The sequence below is a fragment of the Acanthaster planci genome, linkage group LG17 (assembly GCF_054643075.1).
Source record: "Acanthaster planci isolate LZ-2023a linkage group LG17, COTS_SCS, whole genome shotgun sequence".
In the NCBI taxonomy this organism is placed as follows: Eukaryota; Metazoa; Echinodermata; class Asteroidea; order Valvatida; family Acanthasteridae; genus Acanthaster; species Acanthaster planci.
This window is the reverse complement of record NC_141793.1, coordinates 7,809,027-7,828,950: the sequence shown is the minus strand read 5'-3', so window position 1 is coordinate 7,828,950 and position 19,924 is coordinate 7,809,027. Positions and strand designations below refer to the sequence as shown.

The 19,924-nt window shown below is 41.1% G+C and overlaps 1 protein-coding gene and 1 pseudogene across 2 annotated transcripts in view; one reads left to right on the top strand and one right to left on the bottom strand.

Annotated features, from left to right (window-relative positions):
* LOC110984238 (uncharacterized) overlaps nucleotides 1-12,619 on the bottom strand; it is a 53,626-nt gene extending 41,007 nt beyond the window's left edge. Inside the window, exons 1-2 of the mRNA XM_022244226.2 lie at nucleotides 12,005-12,619; nucleotides 4,240-4,427 (exon numbers count right to left, since the gene is read on the bottom strand). Coding sequence (XP_022099918.2) covers nucleotides 4,240-4,427; nucleotides 12,005-12,489 — 673 coding nt within the window. The 5' untranslated portion in view covers nucleotides 12,490-12,619. The remainder of the gene's footprint in view (nucleotides 1-4,239; nucleotides 4,428-12,004) is intronic.
* LOC110984239 (uncharacterized) lies at nucleotides 4,964-18,753 on the top strand (annotated as a pseudogene). The gene is made up of 4 exons (XR_015428170.1): nucleotides 4,964-5,093; nucleotides 5,720-7,436; nucleotides 17,257-17,354; nucleotides 17,524-18,753. The product of XR_015428170.1 is annotated as an uncharacterized LOC110984239 (transcript).
* The last annotated feature ends 1,171 nt before the right edge of the window (nucleotides 18,754-19,924 follow it).

Below are 19,924 nucleotides of genomic sequence, written 5' to 3'. Positions count from 1 at the left end.
ATACCCGAGGATGATAATGCATGATAATGTCCGTAGGCTGAAATGTCCACGCCATTTTTTAACACGTAACGCTTCGTGTCAAAGGATGACAGACTAAATTTATTTTATGAGACTTTGAATAGCAGATGCTTGTCAGATCTGAAAAGCTGTTATTTATTAAAATACTGCGTTTTTTCAAATACGCACCTCTTGTAGGCTTAGTGTGACAACCTTTTTTTTAGGTTACGACTTTTGTAATGCCTTTTGCCTTTTTCAAATTTTGTTGCTCGGTTAATGTAGAGTACATCTTTGGTCTAATACAAACGACTTCCGAAATTGTTTGACCTCCAAATTCGTCCTTTATCTTGCCAATGACCTTTTTATTTTTTCGGATCGTAAAGTTTATGATCCGTTGGGTAATTGCTAAAGTCAAATAATTTGCGCTTTTTACGCAGGTACTTGTTTAAACTGTCTGTTTGAATTTGAACGAGCAGGCTGTCCGTATCGGTATATAATAGACAGACGAATGGGCCGAAATCGGCTTTTAACTCGTTGTAATAGAAATCGAACATTAAAGTTTTGGACAGGTTTAATACGCTTACACCGCAGTATACCGGCTTATTTAAATTTGTTTTTATGCGGTGCATTTCGACAAATGAAAGCTCGCACTCTTGAAGCAGGGTAGTAGTTTTATAATTGGGTTTAAAAGTTAGTCGCTTGTACCGATCGGCATCTTGTACATCTCCCAGTAAGTGTCCGTCGATGGGGTAACGCACATTTTCCATCGTCTTGTTCATCATTTGAAAAATCGTTGTCAAAGTCGGACTTTGCCAATTTACGTAACTCTGTGTTTTTGTCAATGTAACTTTTCATCCAAGGTGCCTGTTTAAACGACATTGTTTGGCGAACTTGTTTTAGCCGTAAACCGAGTTCCGGATATTTTTGTGATATGCGATAATGTACGACATACATGTATTTGTTTTTGGTGCTCAAAGTGGATACGAGTTTATCTATGGACATAACCCACTCTCCGTTTGCTATCAAATCTTTCTTGGTAGTCGGACAACCATTCGTTCGGCACAGATAAATTTTCGGGTGCCAGTGGGAAATCGTTGTGCTTGTTGTGCAAATGTTTGGATAGTCCAAAGTTACTTCGCGCACGTACCCTTTTGACATCTTTGGGGAAAGTTTCGAGATATAATCAGGAGTAAATTTTCCCGTGTCGTGAACCCATCGAAAGTGTTTAAAGGGCAAAGGCTGATTCATGGGCCATCTGTATAAATTATTCGCGTCTAAATACAGGATGTGTGACGTCGGTTTGCTGGGGTCTTAATCTTTTAAATCTGGATTATTGGCTTTGGCGCAACCTTTTGCTCCAACGCTTGAAATGCCACCTCGTTTGGCCCTTTCAAAAATAGATGTTTGTCAACGTTTGTCAAAAGCTCCAATTCGATGCCAGAGTGCTTTAAAAGAGCATCCCACGATTACCGAGGCGAGGTGTAATAATTGGCCGGTTTTCAAATACGCCTGCTAGTAACAATACGTCCCTTTCAACGAATAAATCATGGTAGTCTCCGATATTTCGGCAACCAAAGGCTTGCCATACATTTTGGGCCCGGGTATATTCTTCGGGAGTAACGGACTGCTGCCTCAACGAACTGTAAAAAGCAGCTTGAGGAGACAGGCTTGTTTCTTCAAATTTATCAAAAGAGTCTATATATTCGTATGGATAGACACTGTGACTCTTTAGTTTTGTAAATTGGCCTCTCGCAGATTCAGCATACGTGGTATTCGTCGTATAGTTTTTGTAATTCGTGAGACCAGGTTAGGGGCTTGGGATCGGCAAATGTTTCGTTAATTTTGGCGACTTCTCTGGACAGCGGTTGCACAAATTTAACTGCCGCGTCTGGGCCTCTGTAAGTCTCGCGACTGATACATACGCCGTCACATCTAACAATTGCATATGAATAGCTGCATGGATTGTGAATTTGTGTTTTAACCGTGTTTGTGTGAGTAGGAGGTAGGCACTCCAAAACAGATTCGAAATCTGAGTAAAAGACAGAAGGGGCGTCTTGTTTGTTTTCATAGTTTTCAAACTTGAGAATGTTTTTGCCTTTTTCGGGGAGTACAACCTTGCACGCTGCTGTGTCCATTCTCCTTGATGCCTGTCTAGTCTTTCTTGCGTTTGGAAGTGAGATAGGCATTTGAAACACCAATAAGATTTGCCATCGTGTTTATTGACGTAACTCATCAACCGAGAAAAGTTCTTGATCCAGCAATAATGGCTCTTTTCACCTTAGGTAATGTAGAGTAAATTGACGGGCTTGCCTGCGCGTTAAGTTTTGTAAAGTATGTAAATACCGTCTTTCTCTGAGTAACCAAATACCTTAATTGCCAAGTTGTCTTGTAATTCAATTCGTGGAATCTGTGACACAGGAGTTGAAAAGTCCACGTCTGTGAAATTTAAACCGTCTTCTTTATTGTAAGTCGAGGTACGCTTGTCGTGTATACAATAATTTGTATTGGTTTCCAACTGATGATTTACATGATCTGAATATAATTTTAAAGCAGCCCTCAACGCCCAGGGAATACACTCTTGGTCTTTATTTTGGACCTTGACAATTGCCTTCTTATCTGCTAAATATTTTGGCAATGGAATGTAAGTCGCTCCGACCAGGTTATGTTTAGCCACCTTGATTAAAACGCGACTACTTTACCAAACACCGGATCCGAGCCACGCTGTTCGTGAGCTTTGACATCCTCGATGTTTGGCAAATTGTTGGCTTAAAGCTTCTTTAATTACTTGTTTAGAAAAGACCGCATTGTTTGTACTCATAAATGTGAAAACGCCTAACTTGGTCTCTACTCCGGGCTTTTCCACTTTGAACTTTACCTTTATGGCCATTTGCAATTTGTATGAACCGATTTCCTTAAACTCGGCTAATGCTTTCTCCTGAATAAACTTTTTGTAAAAATCAAAAAAGTGGATCAAGTCGTCAGCAAAAAGGGAGGCACCAGTTCTCAGTTTCTATAATTGCCTTTAAATCGCCTGATTCTTCGAATGTTTATTTCTTCAATTGCTTGCGGCTTTATGTGTGATTTAATCGCGGTGATCAAGTCTGTTCGCAATATTTTTCCTTTTGTTCCCGTGGCCGTAAAGTCGAAGTTGTTATCTTGTGCTATTTGTAAAAGCTGGTGATATGATTGGTGGGTGAGATTTCTAAATTGCCGTTGACTCGCTTGAATTGCTTTTACGAGCTCGGGCTTGGCGTGTCTTTTTTTAGCGGGTGGCGGTAATGGTATGTTGTATTGTGTGACAAAGTCTGCCAGAAACGATTTTTATTAATCGCCTAAAATCTGCCAAGACAGGTCGACGTTGTGGCTTAGTTTTTCTATTTATCTCTCTATTTCAATATAGGTTTTTAAATTTTATCTCATTTTTTCTCAGTGCGTTCGGGGAGCCAGGGAAGTCCCGTTTTGGAGGTCACGAGGGCGGGGAAGTCCCTGCTGGGCCTGGGAAGTCACGTGAAAAGGGGTGAGAGGTCAGGGGGTGTTTGGCCTGGTAAGTCACGTGAAAAGGGGGGAGTCCCTTGAAAGTAGGGGTGAGAGGTTCTTTTTGCTTTTTTGACCCCGGTTTTAAAAATGGTGAAAACTGTCGATAAGGCATTGGAGGGTTTTTTTCGAAAATGAAAAGTGGTTTTAAAAAGTTGGTGTTTTGGACCGTTTTTGAAAAGGGTCGATGAGGTATAGGGGGTTTTCGTCGATGAGGTCATCGAGGGTTTTTGGAAAAGGGTGACAATGGAGGCTGGCTGACATCTGTCCCATCCCCACTACTCATGCATCCTTCGGTTTGCGACAAACATGGAACCTGTCCCGTAGAATGGAAGATTTATGGCTTAAAAATTGTTTTCCTTTGCGGTTATATTGCAAACATTTTAAGTCATAGGGAAATCCTAAAAATTCTTCACAATCCGCTTTAAGGTTTTTCTCACTACAACAAAGTAGGGGGATAATTCAATAGCCCATCCCCCATGCAACTCAAACAGCGGGGGATTTTCGGTGACACAGAAAATGATCTGTTGCGCTCAGTTTTGCTCGGCAATGAAATATATATGTTAATGTCACTTCATGAGATTATTCGTAACACTGTGCTCAAGCACTGACCTATGCAAACTAAACGTCGTTAGCCATCGTAAGGATACTCGAGAAACCACTATGTTCAGTATACGACCGGGTGACACGAAAGAGGTTAATGCATACCTTCTGTGAAATCTTGACTTGTGACTTTGACCTTGTGGAATTTTGTGTTGAGAAGATGTCTCTGAAGAGTGTCCACAGAGTCAAAACATATTATGGGATCCTGTGAGTACTCTGACACGTGACGGTGGTGGGCACTCATCAAACCATCACATTCGTAATCAGATAAGAAGTTCTCAAAGAGATAAACTCTGCAGGCAAAAAAGTAAATCCAATACACACGCGTCATGGTAAAATGTTGTCTTAAGCAAATCAGAAAAATTAAGCCATTTTTGTGAGGACAATGCCACTGAGGGCGAAAAAGTAATGCCCGATCCAGTAAGCACCGCCCACTGCGTGCACATTGACACTATCCGGTTCGTAAGTGATATCGTCACAAAGACGAACGCGCCACGATTTGCAAACTCCCATTGGACGGTCGCTGAAGTTGCACGTTAACTTCCGGTTCCATGGTTCAATGTAAACGGCGACCATCAATGCATGTAACTCTATAGACCCGTCGTCGATGACGTCACGGTTTTGTTTATCGGCCATCTTGGATTATACATGAGACGTCAACACCCTTACTTGTCAGCTGTGTATACAACTCCACACGCGCGGGAAGTTTTGAACTGGAGAGTTTTGTACTGTAGGTTGTTGAAAATTGTCAACTTTTGTGCTGTATTTGGCTGTGGAAACAGGGGGGATTGTGACAAGAAATCTTTTCATCGTTTACCTGCTGTAGTGACAAGAGAAGGTTGACGCAACTCACATACTTTCGCTAAAAAGACGGACGGAATGGTTGTCAGGGGTTTCCAGAAACATCAGTGACAGAAACTTACAGTACACGCGAATATGCTCCGATCACTTCATATCTGGTGAGTAGCAATGAACCTTACTTGGTATAAATTAACAAAATTTTATTGCACTTTGAAAATATGTGTAGGATGTCTAAATTGGTTGGCTAAATTAGTAAGAGTTATGACTCGATATCACCCCGTAATAGTATACTTCCCCGATTCCCGATAGTGCCTGTACATGTAGGCTTTCAAGGCTACATGACTCAGACATGTCAGAGCATGGAGTTGGTCATACTCATTCCTGACACTGCTTTCCAAGTCATCCAGCTACATTCTTTCATATTCGCCATGGATCCTGGAAAATATGAAAAGGCCCCAATACAATGTAATGAGAAAGAAAACACCCAGAAATAATTTTTTCCAGCTCAAAATATGCCACCAGGGAAGCAAATTAGATGCAATCAATGGTCAGTTGACCATAGTTGACAGTGAAATTTAGCAATGGAGAATTTCAAAACATAATTGTTCTAAGAAAACTCTAAATTTTTGAGACCGGTCCCATTTTATATGTCAAGTGTGTAAATAGATGACTGTGTATTTCTTTCCCTCGAAATTAATAGGCAAATATCCAATTTTTTACTATGTTAATGTTGGCCATGTTTTTATGAGCCCTACTTTTTGTCCATATTTATTTGACATTACAGGAAAGCCATCAACACTCTATGATACCACTAATCCTGATTGGGCACCCAGCTTGAAGCTTGGACACAACAAGGTAGATAGTGGCGCAGTCGCTGGAGATTCAGAGAGGTATGCAAAAAGTGTGAAGAGACAAGCCCAGAAACGCAAACATGATGCTGCGGAAGCTCTCTTACAGCTCGGGTCAGACCAAGAGACACAACCAGTGGATGATGAAAGTAAGCTTTCTAAAGCAGCTTGCCAAACTGACCTTGAAGGTAATGTTCTGTCTGCATCACAAAAAGAACTCCGGCGACTTTTGGAAGAAAACAGAACACTGAAAGAGCAGCTTGCCAACACCAACAAGTTTGATTAGGGAATCTTCAAAGGCAATGATGAAAATGGTAGGCATGACACAGGACTTCCAAGTTTTGCTGTACTAGTTGCACTTTTTAATTTTCTTGAAGTGTTTATACCACATACATTCTTGAACAGTTTAACTACATTTCAACAATGACATTTCACTCTAATGAAACTTCGGCTAAATCTTTCACATATGGACCTTGGAAACCGATTTCATGTACATAAGTCGACATCATCCAAATTGTTTTTTGAATATAATTGATACCGTGTACGCGAAGTAAAAGCCACTAATATATTGGCCGGATCGTCAACAGTTGATGGAAACCATGCCCATGTCATTAAAAACACACTTTGGTAAAAAAAAAAACTGTGATTATTGACTGTTTTGAGGTATTCTTAGAAAGGCCATCAAATCTTGCAGCACTATCATCAACATGGTCTTCTTATAAATCAAACAATACAATCAAATATTTGATAGGTATAACACCACAGGGTGTAATATCCTACATCGGAGGGGTGGGGTGGCAGGGCAAGTGACAAATATGTCGTTGAACACAGTAGCTTTCTGTACAAATTGTGTGTTAGTGATGTGGTCATGGCAGACGCGGTATTTGATGTTTCTGACAGCATTGGAATGATGGGGGCTAAACTTCTTAGTCCTACAATTAGACGTGACAGGCCTCGTCTTAGAGGAAAAAGGTGGAGAAAACACGGCGTATTGCCAACTCAAGAATTCACGTGTGCAGTGGCCGTGGATTAAACTGAAGTGACGTCACACGTACGAGACGGATACGGATCCTTCTCCACCGCGTGTTCCAGCCGTGCGCATCATACGCGCGTGCGCGCATGGCGGACTTTTATGCACGCGTGCACTGGACATAAATCATGATTGTGACTGGCCAGAACCACTGATCTCACTGATTTCTATAATAAAATCTGGATAGCGCGTTGGCTGTTCATGTTGACGTAACCGACCGCCATATTGCTTCTCCCAAAACATTAACAACGGAACGGATATGTAAACATTGTACATGTAGGCCTACGTGCCACACGTTCTCCACCATGTCCACGGCCGGCGATTGCATGTTTATCACAGTTTTCCTCGGTCAGTTTCCATAAACGACAAACCCAAAGCCCGTCGTGTTGGGCAGTTAACTGCAAAAATAGGCAGGTCAAGCATTTCACCACTAAGTGACACAGTGAAAAAGAATGACGTTGAGACTTTAGTGCCTCATCAGCTGAAGTAATGGTTAGGCGGCCCACAGCATAGGCCTACCGAGTACCGTCATGACTACACGTCGATGTGAGAAGTGTTCGGACACGGGAATTGGGACAGTAGGCTTGGGGTTAAAAAATCGTCAGTTTTCCAGAACAAAAAAGGTAACTGTGTCAAAATAAAGTCTTTTTGTTGGCTCTGGGTACGCCTTGAGCACATACGGTCAGTAGTCCAAGAAATAACCTTGAAATTCGGCCCCGTACTGCCTACTGAAAAAAAACCTGGCCTGCACACACAACACAGCTCTGACAAGAAGCGAATAGACAGTCACTTTGAGAGACTTGACTACTACTACAGAGCCAACGTCCATACCCCAGAAATAGGCCTACTTTGTTTATGTAAGGGATTTTGTTTTGGGAATTTATCTTTACCTTCACTGAGAAAGAGATAGCAAAGCATGTCAACCAGTAGTGAATACTTCTGTTGCTCTAATGACACCATACTTCAGGAGCCAGTAAGGGCCCAGGAACAACACAACACCCTAGAAAAGTTCACGCGTAAACATTGTATAACATCACCGGTAAAGAAGTCTATTGTAACAAAAAAACATTGTATAACATCATCGGTAAAGAAGTCTATTGTAAAAAAAAATGGACAAGGAATTAAATCTCAAACATACAGGTCAACTTCCACCCTCTTTTACTGCATAATGTGTATGGTGGCGAGGCTCAGGGCACGGAGTGAATCCAGAATCTGTGTGCCATTTATAAAGCTCACCTAATTGGGGATGCTTGCTGTAAGTAGGTTTGGAATTCTGCTGTTTTGGAAGGAATACAGAGACTTGCCTCCAGATTTTTCTTCAAATATTATCACAACATAACAGGTGACTTGTTGGGAAATCATTTGACAATTTTCTTGACTCCCCAAATATTTTACACACAACCACCAAAGATGAGTCTGGGCAGGGTACAATACTTTTTCCTTGTAGTTATGTTGAAGTTCATCAAAGGCAAGACAACTTTTTCCCATATTTAGAATTTCCTTGGGGGCACTATTCTCATCTGAATGTGTGGATCATAAAACGAGGAGAGATAAGTGCTCGTATCAATTCAAAGAATCATGCTTTGATTAAGAATGACCAGACTGCTCCTCTTAAAGGGGGTGCCCTGTACATGTACTGTTACTTTTTAAACTTTTTTCATCATCTACAAAATCTCAGCTGTTTTCGTAATTGGGAAAAAGTCTACACATATGGTAAATGTAGCTTGTCATATTTCCACTTACTAAAAAATTCACTTGAAGCTCTGTATTGTTTCTTCGTGATCTGACATACATGTGTAACCTGATTTTTCTGAGTATCTAACTTTAAGAACAATGTTATACTTGTAGTTCATGCATCTTTTCTGCAAGATCTGATGTGTTACATTTGGATAGGCTATTGTTTTGGAAAACTTTTGAATTTCACTGCTACCTAGTATACTATGTGTATTCCCTGTGAACTGAACATGTGAGAAAACGTACTTTTGCAGCAGAGCTTTAATTATTCACTTTTAAAATATAATTTTTCTATTTGTTTCGAGCAGAAGCATCCCCTCATCAGTTGAAAAGAGCTGTGTTGGTCAGGAGTGTTCATTTTGTTGGTAGCGATGCGACTATACTGTGTACACTTTACAGGCATTTGTGAGCCAGCTAAGTTCAGTTACTAAAGAAGCCTGCATTGCTTGGAAACTTGCTCCCTCTCTTGGTCCAGCTCGGGGCTCATTGCCCTTATAATCCATTTTGGAAGGGTACTTAGAATTGGTCGAAGCAAATCATGGTGTATATAGTATATATGAATTTATCAATTCATGACCTGTATTAAGTAGTGTGCATTTGTTGGATTAATTGCAATACTTGTGTGAGGACGTATTTTTCCTATTACAATGTTGTGTTGGCTCACTCTTACTGATGAAAAGCACCTCAGGTTGACTTAGTGTGCTCTTGGTCATTCAGTATATGTTTTTCCTTGAGCATTGCTAAGAGTGGTTCGATTCCACTGGTACTATGGCAATATTTCTTTGTTTTAAGTTATAATCAGAATTACTTTCTAATCTACAAAGTTACAAGTAAACAACAGATCAGTCCATGAAAATGTTGACTGGTTATTATACCACATGTACCAGATTTCTACCACATATGCACAACCATTTTGTAATTGCCAGGAACATGTCCATGGTAGTGAAATGGAGGAGGGGGATCAAAATATTGAACAGGGTTCAAATCATCAACATTGGGAGATGATGATCTAATTTTTTCGGGTTATTCAGTTCTGATTGAAAATCCCACATCTGCCATCTTGGATTATATTCCAGCATACTCCACATAAGCCCTATGTCATTTTTAAAAAGATGTTTACACTGTGTATAGTACATATACAAAAAATCTCTATGTGAATAGTCCAAATGGGCTTAGATGATCCTGAGTGCATTTCATGAGTTATAACATTCAGTGTTTACAGGTCACAATTGTTAAGGCTTTATGTCCCTGGAACATTAACAGAATATTCTCTTCCATAATGTACATACAAGTTTATGGAAATGGCCCCACAGGAGGATGGAAGTGGTCATGTTGACTGTGTATTTGACGGAAAATCTGGTGTACATGTACATTAACCCTAACCCTCCTCAATCCTTCACCTGTTGGAGGATTGAGGAGTGTTAGGGTTAATTACAATTATTGTGTCCTTTTGTACATGATATATAAAAAAAATTATGCTCCATGATTGTATTCCATAAATATTATATGTATACACTGGTTTGTGTAAATGGCCCCACAGCTAGTAGGAGGAGGTCATGTACATTTTTTTCATTTAAAAACATATATACATTGTAAATATTACAATTGTAGCCTCTTTTCTGACAAAAAATGAGGTTCACTATTTTGTTTGGTTCTTATGTACACATACTGTTTGCCAGTCAACGGTACACACTCAAAAGATAATAAAGTGTTTATCTTCATTCTGGCCCAATGTCATTATTTCTTAAATTCCCCTTCTCAAATGTAAGTCGAGGCAATAAAGCGGTAAAAAGAATGCCCTTGGTTTATCTGCAGCAATTTAGGCCTATAGACAACTTTTTGTCCGAACAAGTGTTTTTAAAATTTCATGCATGCCATGTCAGTGCTATCATGAAATGTCTCCAGTGTGTACTTGGTGTTGTTACGCCCAAACTATAGCATAAGTCCCAACTATAGTTGGGACAGTCTCAACTGTAGTGCTGCAGCTGGGCTGGCCCTACTATTGTTAGCCAATGTCTGTGGGAAATGTCTCAACATTATCGAAGTCAATGTGTCGCACACTTGACACAATTCATCTAAAATTCGGCACTTCACCTGTCATGTCTGTTCATCATCTAGCCTAGCCCTATGACCAGTGACATTACATTTGTAAACATTACATGTACTTTGCCACATGCTGGGCACATCATGCACACAGGACCTCTCTGCTGTAGTTGGGCTGGCCCAATTGTAACACTCTAGTTGAGACGGGCCCAACTATAGTTAGGACGGGCCTAGACCCGTAAACAGGGCCCAACGAATACTCCTCCCTCCTCCCAGGAGCGCCCTGTTTACTGGTCTAGGACGGGCCAAATTATAGTTGGGACTAATGCTATAGTTGGGGCGTAACAGTGTCACGGGATTGGGATGCTCAGACACATAGTCTTAACGAAACTCTTTCTCACCTTTAATTTTACATTTAAGAGAAGGAATTTGGAAAGAATTCCATGCAGACGCCGCTTGACACCCGCACCCTGTGCACAAATCCTAGGCTATGTTTTCTGAGTAAATGACTTGTTTTTCACTCCTAAATTGAACTTTTCTGGACATGTTTTTGCTTATATGTCACTGCAGGGAATAATTACTGGCGTAGTTAGAACTCTTCCCAGGAATTTTACAATAAATTATGTCAGTCGGACAATTACTGCGTGCACACCTAATGTTTAGTGACAGGCCTACCATGGAGGAAGGACATGTACACGTACTGTACATGAACACGCGACATGGCCAGCATCATGCCGGGGCTGTTTGTTTAGCCATGGAGGTAGAATCACCTCCATGGTTTAGCCATGGCCTAGGTCTCCGTTGTCCGGGCAAGCTACTTACTACACATCGTTACGATTAATTTGTGATTCTTGTATGACTCACTGAGAATGAAGGTATAAATTGAATAAAGACTTGTTGAAAAATGGTACTTTAAAAGCCAGCATGTGGAGAATACTGCGTCTCGTCAGATACGATGTACGTTAAAACTCGCCAAAATCGGAGTATCATGGCGGCCTGATCTGAGCGGTCGAGTGGTGGCGTCATTTTGTTTGTGCAGCACCTATTTTGCATGCGCTATCCAGATTTCATTATAGAGATCAGTGGTCAGAACACAACGGGGCGGGTTTAATGGATTGGTCTGTTATTCAAGAGGCCCGATCTTGTACTTGAATGCCTTATTAATCATAAAGAAAATAGTTTAATTTTTAAAGACTGTTACTAATCCCCGGCCTACCAACCAGAACAGTTAAATAGAAATCTGAACTGTCCGACATGCATCGAAGAATAGAAAACGGCACATTTGCAGAGTAGGTGCATGAAAAATGAAGTTTGCATGGTTTGTACCATATCTTTAATAAGTGCATACGTATATATCGCATAAGTATATATCAGTTTCAAAAATTGTGGGTCAATGCTGTAAGCGCTTACTGACCGAATGGATGCTGCTCCTGGTCGCCTTTTGTTGCCTGTTAACTCACGAACCCTCACGGGCCGTCCTGACACTGTGATGTCCTTGGGTTGGAGCTGCTTCAAGATCGTTTCCTGGAATTCTTTCATGTGGTTGGGACCTGGTGCTTGTAATTCCTGATTGAACATATTTCGTGCCCCTAGTCGGTCAGATTCGCCAACCCTCTTGTCAGCTTGCTTCTGTGAACTGAGCGTTGCCTTTTGAGTAGACAATTCTTGTGCATCGGCATCCGTAATGTGGAGACCACTATCGGGATCTTCACGCACTATGAACATTGTAGCAAGACCAATCGTTGCCACAGTAGCTGCTAGTATCAGGACCGTAACACTGTGGTGACTGTTAGCATGAGCGTTACCCGAGGTTTCATATTCGCCGCGCCCTTGCAGAGGACTTTGAGAGAATTGCCTGGACTTGACAGTCTTTTTTTGTTTTGCTGACGTTTTTGCCATTAGCTTATAAAAAGTAGTACAATCGTAGTAGTATGCTGGATAAAAGCCTTCAACGGTAAGAATATGTTACAGGACTGTGGCAGCTGAATCCATTTGTTGCATCCACGTATACACTGTATCATATGTTTACTGTTGTTCGTTGATCCATACTGCTTTATCGCCTTTTGAACTTTGATATCCGATTACATTTGGTCGCGATAAGAGACTCACAGTACAGATTTTAATACTTATTACTAAAAATAATACTACTTATTTTAATACTTATATTAACTGATAAATTGACATGCCTCCCAAGTCAATACTGATACTGCAAAATCTGCAAACCCTCTCCTCTCCTCTCCCCTCCCCTCCTCTCCCCTCCTCTCCCCTCCTCTCCCCTCCTCTCCTCTCCCCTCCCCTCCCCTCCCCTCCTCTCCTCTCCTCTCCTCTCCCCTCCCCTCCCCTCCCCTCCTCTCCTCTCCTCTCCCCTCCTCTCCTCTCCTCTCCCCTCCCCTCCACTCCCCTCCTCTCCCCTCCTCTCCCCTCCTCTCCTCTCCCCTCCCCTCCCCTCCCCTCCTCTCCTCTCCTCTCCCCTCCCCTCCCCTCCTCTCCTCTCCTCTCCCCTCCCCTCCTCTCCTCTCCTCTCCTCTCCCCTCCCCTCCACTCCCCTCCCCTCCTCTCCTCTCCTCTCCTCTCCCCTCCCCTCCCCTCCCCTCCCCTCCTCTCCTCTCCCCTCCTCTCCTCTCCCCTCCCCTCCCCTCCCCTCCCCTCCTCTCCTCTCCTCTCCCCTCCCCTCCCCTCCCCTCCTCTCCTCTCCTCTCCCCTCCTCTCCTCTCCTCTCCTCTCCCCTCCCCTCCACTCCCCTCCCCTCCTCTCCTCTCCTCTCCCCTCCCCTCCCCTCCCCTCCCCTCCCCTCCTCTCCTCTCCTCTCCTCTCCCCTCCCCTCCCCTCCACTCCCCTCCTCTCCCCTCCTCTCCCCTCCCCTCCCCTCCCCTCCCCTCCTCTCCTCTCCTCTCCCCTCCCCTCCTCTCCTCTCCTCTCCTCTCCCCTCCCCTCCCCTCCTCTCCTCTCCTCTCCTCTCCCCTCCCCTCCTCTCCTCTCCTCTCCTCTCCCCTCCCCTCCCCTCCTCTCCTCTCTTCTCCCCTCCCCTCCTCTCCTCTCCTCTCCTCTCCCCTCCCCTCCCCTCCCCTCCTCTCCTCTCCTCTCCTCTCCTCTCCTCTCCTCTCCTCTCCTCTCCTCTCCCCTCCCCTCCCCTCCTCTCCTCTGCTCTCCCCTCCCCACCCCTCCCCTCCTCTCCTCTCCCCTCCCCTCCCCTCCCCTCCTCTCCTCTCCTCTCCTCTCCTCTCCCCTCCTCTCCTCTCCTCTCTTCTTCTTTGTACAGTTTACTGAGCAATATTGTTTGTGTAAGGAGGATGATTGTAATCTTCTTTATGTACAATAAATATACTCTCACGTAATGTCGTCAGACGTGAAGTACATGTACGTATATCAATATTCCACAGCAATATCTCATATGCTGGAGAGAAATACAGAATACTTTTTTCTACCGATGTTGCCAAGTATTTTGCCTTTGCATTCTAAAAATCAGGTCCTAAACACCGGCCAAAGTCTTCCATAAATCCCAAGGTTAGGCCTATGACAGAAAACCCACCTCTGGTAAACTCACCCCAACTCACCCATCAAATCATCCCTTTCCCAACATCCACCATCCCCATCCCTGTCCCTCCCCCGAACCCCGATCTCCACCAACATCCCCCTCCCCCGAGCTGGACGTATACAAACCAACTTAGCCAATCAGTATCTGGGGTTCTCCCCCGTTCCTTGGAGAGTGTTCTTTTCAGAGGCTGTTGCGAAGCGAAAGCCTTCTCCTTCTCCCCTCATAAAAGACCACTCAAATTTAAGACTGTGTGCCCCCGAAAAAAATCGCTAAACGATCTAGTTCTGAAACTAGCACGACCTTCTCTTTAACAGGCCATAATTAATAACATGCACACCCCATCTTCACTGAGACCGTCTCACGACGATACATCTCATGAAATAACACGTGTCAGTGAAATCGAGATGGACAATTCCATTATGTAATGAACAGAAACGTTGTAATAACATTATGCAAATGCGCCCAACTTGATGTTTTATCTGACATATTAAATTGATGTTATCTAATTGTTTTTGATAAATATTTGCCACAGGTTTATAGCGAGAAACAAATATTGCTGAAGTGTATATTGTTCTCACATTATTTAGAAGTTACAAAATTTGTTCACCTGTATATGTTTTGAGAATATTACCTGCACGTGTATTTATAGCAGTGCTTAAGATGTTTAAAAGCTGTTATTATGACGTATGATGTGGTGATAATAACATTCTTAAAACAATTTATAAGTCTTTGAATAGATGAGAGCTTCACCAACGTTTATTTGAAATGGGTTAATATTTAAAATGTGTTGAGTGGATGTGATAATTTCTCAACATCATGTAAACATTATTGTAGTGGTACTGAAAGATAGTGGTACTGCTTGAAAGATGTGAATTCAATACACATGTACTTGTATTGCTGTAGCCAATATGCTGAATGAATATCAAGGAAATGTTACGTACCAGTGTTGATAACATTTTCAAAACGTGTTATTAATGTTTGAATCAACGGAACGTAAACTTACGTTTAAATAATTCACTTTAACGTAAAATTTCAATATATAAAACTCGCTTATTAAATAAATATATTTTACGAGATTTAATTCTTCAAAACATTATAGTAACAACATTTTATTGATAGTTCCAAGTTCAAATGAAAATGATGTTGACATAATGTACTTGTAAAACTGCAGCAACCTTGATCAGATAATAATATACTAATATATTTGTGACATTCTTAAAACTATTGCTGACGTATAAATGCGTTGAACATAACGTCATAAATTGTTATTAAAAATCACAATTTGACGTTTGAGACATATTTGAAAAAGAGGATAAACAAAGCACACCGATGTTCTCAAAATATCATTTTAACATTGTTGTTTTGTTTGTGACATGTTTCGATGATGTTTCGGAATCAAACTAATTTTAGATGTAAAAAAACGTCGAATAAATATAAAAAGTCAAACATTCTGATAAATGCATTTCCATCGACATTTGGGTCCAGGAAAGTGTCTACAATGTTTACGAATCACAAAATAATGTTCGAAAATTTCGCCAAAAATAACCCTGTTAAAAATAAAATCAATTTTCAATTTGATGCAGTGAAAATGTTATTCCTGTTTAACTGCAAGGAATGTTTCAAAATACTATGCTTAATATGAATGTTGTGACTGTTGGTCGGTGTTGTATGACAGTGTTCGCATGTTATTGTAATGCCGTTATTTCAATGCACAATGTTGTAAAAATATCATTGCAATGTCGCTTTGACCTCAATTTACATATTGACCCCAAGAGGGAGTGGGTATCACGTATTGTTGCAGTTCTGTTATTTTAATCACCAAACTTTTCACTTTTAACCTTTTAGAGTACGTCAATGAAACATACTGTTGTAGAGTTTGATGATTCAAAGTTTCAGAGAAACAAATTGACTAAAATAGTGAAAGTAATCCAATACAATAATTTTCTTCGTGTGCTTACTGTGACTAAGGAGGAGAGTGATATAGGAGTACATAAATACGATCCATAGACTACACAAGATAGCAAACTGTGGCGTATAGCAGGTGTTTATCTACGTTGTACTACTCCCAAATGTGCATTAACCCATCGGTGCCACCGCAGCAAATAAATTTCCTGAGACAGCAGTGATAAATCCCCGTACTTCACAAATATTTGAATAATACAACTTTAATAGGTGTTCAGGCTGCACAGAAAAAAAGATGTTCGACATGTCCTCTTTCGTTTTCCTTTTCAATTTTAGTGGGTTGACAAATGAATTTTTGAGAAATTATCACCAAAAGCAGACCACCCCTAAAATGAAGGAAATTTCACTGCCTGAAAAAGTAGCCATTTTGAAAATGCATCTTTCTGCAAAATGGCTCAAATAGTGCCACTTTCGGACCAGATTGCACCCAAATTGCTCAGAATTGGAAGCCCTGAGTCCGGCCAGAGGTTCAGTGGCATATTTCTTCAATTCTCCAGTTCCATGGCTCTCATGACCCTTTAATGTAGAATATTTTGAGTGTGTGACTGTAGCGGATGTCCATCACTTATTCTATTGAAGGTGACGTTAGAAGCGAAGATTTCTTATGAACCCTAGAGGGCGTTGGGCCATCATCCTCTTGCTCGCACGTTTTACATTTCGCTAAAGTTCGTCAAAGAAATCCACTGACATTTGCTTGAATTTTATGATACGCCCAATGTTGTAGTACATGTTCTGGGTTACTTGTAATTACAGCTTATGTGTTAAGATGTATACGGAGGGAGATACATGTAGAAATAATCATTTTGGGCACGATAAACATCGAGTACATGTATGTAAATTTGACATGTCGGACCATGGTCAGTTCGGTCAGTTCCACACGTGTATGTATAGCGTATTATGAATAGGAGGATTTTGGATATATAATGTTGAAGTATGTACCTGAAGAGTTGAATTTGGAAGATAGCTTTGACATTTGGTGTGTATTTCAGGGCATGGTTAAGACACATTTTTTTGACTCTTGATAGAGTGCTCATATTGACTCAAGGCATTGTTTTGGATTGTAAATCGTCCGGTATATTTACTTCACTTCACCTTTTAATGAGGATTCTTTTAAGCCAGTTCACATGCAGATGGTTATTGTATTTACTGTACCGTATTGTTGATTGCAGATTGAACCACAGTCACACAGTAACAGTCACCACAGATACAGCGCACACTATAACAGCACTGTTAGACTTGCTGTCAGTCATAACTCGTCATTAAAGTGGTATGATACGTCACTGTTTTTGGAATTTTTTCTGAGAGTTTACCAGTCACAGTAACTTTTATTAATGAGTTCGGCGGACGTATTACTGGTCTACTAGGATGCACCCTTATGTGTGTTCCGATTTCAGGATACAATGGTGGATGTAATGCCTTGGATTCATTTATTGCAGGAACATGTGGACGATTGCCCTGGGGATTCATTTGTTGCAGGAACAAGTGGAAAATTAAGATTGCAGTGAAGCTGCATGTTGATTGGAGGCAAATAAGACGTGAAGTTCAGTGAAGTTATTGTGATTATTCATTTAATTGTACATCAACATAACTTAGTAAAAACATTGCTTATACGTTTCGTTAAAAAGTCATACAGATGTCATAAAAATGTTTGCAAGACCATGTCGCTCTAGTATCATTCACAAAAATGACAGTATTGCCACGAACACATTAGTTTGATGTTTCAACATAAGGATAATGAAACATTACAAAGACATTTCGCCAACGTTACTTTAAATAGAAAACGTCATTAAAACGTTTCTAAGACCATTTTATGAAAACATTAGGCATAACGTGTCTATCACGTTGCAAAACATCAATGTGTTTGCGGGGAAAGAGCACAATTTGCCTCTCTCCATTTACCAACTCAGCAGCAAACAGATGTCTCACTTTTTGTCCAGTGTCAAATCTCGGGAAAAAAGCACGCAGAAATAGCCAAAAACAAAAAATTGCGCATGCACAGTGCCCCTCTGCTCAAGAAGAATGTGCAGTCAAGAGTATGTAAATTGATCAAGAGTTTGGATGACGGAAATAATTCTCACATAGGCATGCATTTGTTTTATTTTGTAATGGCTATCTCTCGTGCTTTTCAGTTGTTTATCCAACATTACTGTCCTAATCCGGATATTGTTTTTCTAAGAGAGATTAATGATTCGCCGGCTTCCTCTCCCGTGTGTAAAAGGTGGCCATACCAAGCTAACTGTACTCCTGGAAAATCTAGAGGATAGGTGTAGCGATTATCATTAAACCTAACTATTGTGTGCTGAGTCAAAATGTTGTTTTTGATAGTTACGTACTTTAAGTTCAAGTTAAACGTGATTGAAGTGTTTATCATTAATTTGTATAAAGGGGATATTCCACAGGTTGATAACGTGACTCCCAACAATGTCTAGAACAGCACTGTTCTCAACAAATCGATGCGGATATTATTGCTGGGGATTTCAATTCCACTACTGATCCAATCTTAGACAGATTGAATGTAAAAAATGAAAAGAGTCACAAAACGGCTACTAGTCTTTTCAGTTTAGTTAGTCAGTTTTTTTCTGTGACATCTGGCGTAAAGAAATCCACGCCAGAATAAGTACACCTGGTTTACGAGTAATAACAACGCCAAAAAGATTATATCAAAAGCTAGATTGGATCGTTGGCTTCATTCCTTCTGTTGTCGAATGTGATATTCCGTGCTCTCTGTCAGATCACAGCGAAGTTGCCCTCCACACTACAGGAAGTGCCTACTGGCATTATAACAATTCCGTTCTAAAAGGCTAAATGTAGGCCTGCAGGCGTATTATTTCTAAATTCAGGACAAAATGGAAGAACGTGTTTTCTTCTTACGAAGATAGTCCTGTCTGGTGGGATATGGGTACAACCTCCATTAAAAATATCACCCAAATGTATGGAAAATATCTGGGGTGAAAAATGATCTCTGATTCAAAGTAATATTGATTCTTTACAATCGTCTCCGACTCTTACACAGGAAATAGTTCTTTTTCTCCGAGAAAAGAGGAATGCCCTTAACAAGATTTATATCCAAAAAGTACAGGGCGCCCTCATACGCTCTTGCTTCCAGTTGGAAAGCGAAAGTGATTCTTTCATTAGTGGTTTCTTTAATTTAGCAAAACATAAATCCTCCGCCAAGACCCACAGACCAGTCAGTATAGGGGATGGTAATATTACAGAGGATTTGGCCGAAATCCGCAATCATGTTTCACACGGATCTAGATCGCGATCAATGATCCCAAAGATGGTTCGTGCTATCCATTTTAGGCAGGTTCTGGTATCAGTGAACCAATAATGTCGTATCACTGATCGCGATCCAGATCCGCTTGAAACAGATATGCCCTTAGCTAAATAGCTAAATGAAAATAAAACGCCAGGTTTGGATGGCCTCACCGATGATTTTTTTCAGTGCTATTGGACTTTGATGATAGAGAATTTTTTTAAATGTCTTTCAAAAAGCATCCGTTCAGGTTCTTTACCACTGTCGTGCAGAAGAGGCGTCATTTCCCTCCTGCCAAAACAAGGAGATAATATAGACATTACCAACTGATGGCTGCCGATGTCACTCTTAAATACGGATTATAAAATTATTGCCAAGACTATTGCTAATCGACTTAAAAATGTAATAGGGGACTTAGTTCACCTTGACCAGTCTTATTCTGTACCTGATCGTTCAATTCGGGATGACACTAATGTCATTAGAGAAAGTGGTCCGTTGGCTAATCATAATGATATCCCTTTGGCCTTGTGTAATCTAGATCAAAGGAAAGCTTTTGCATTGTGACGCCGCACCCCTCCGAG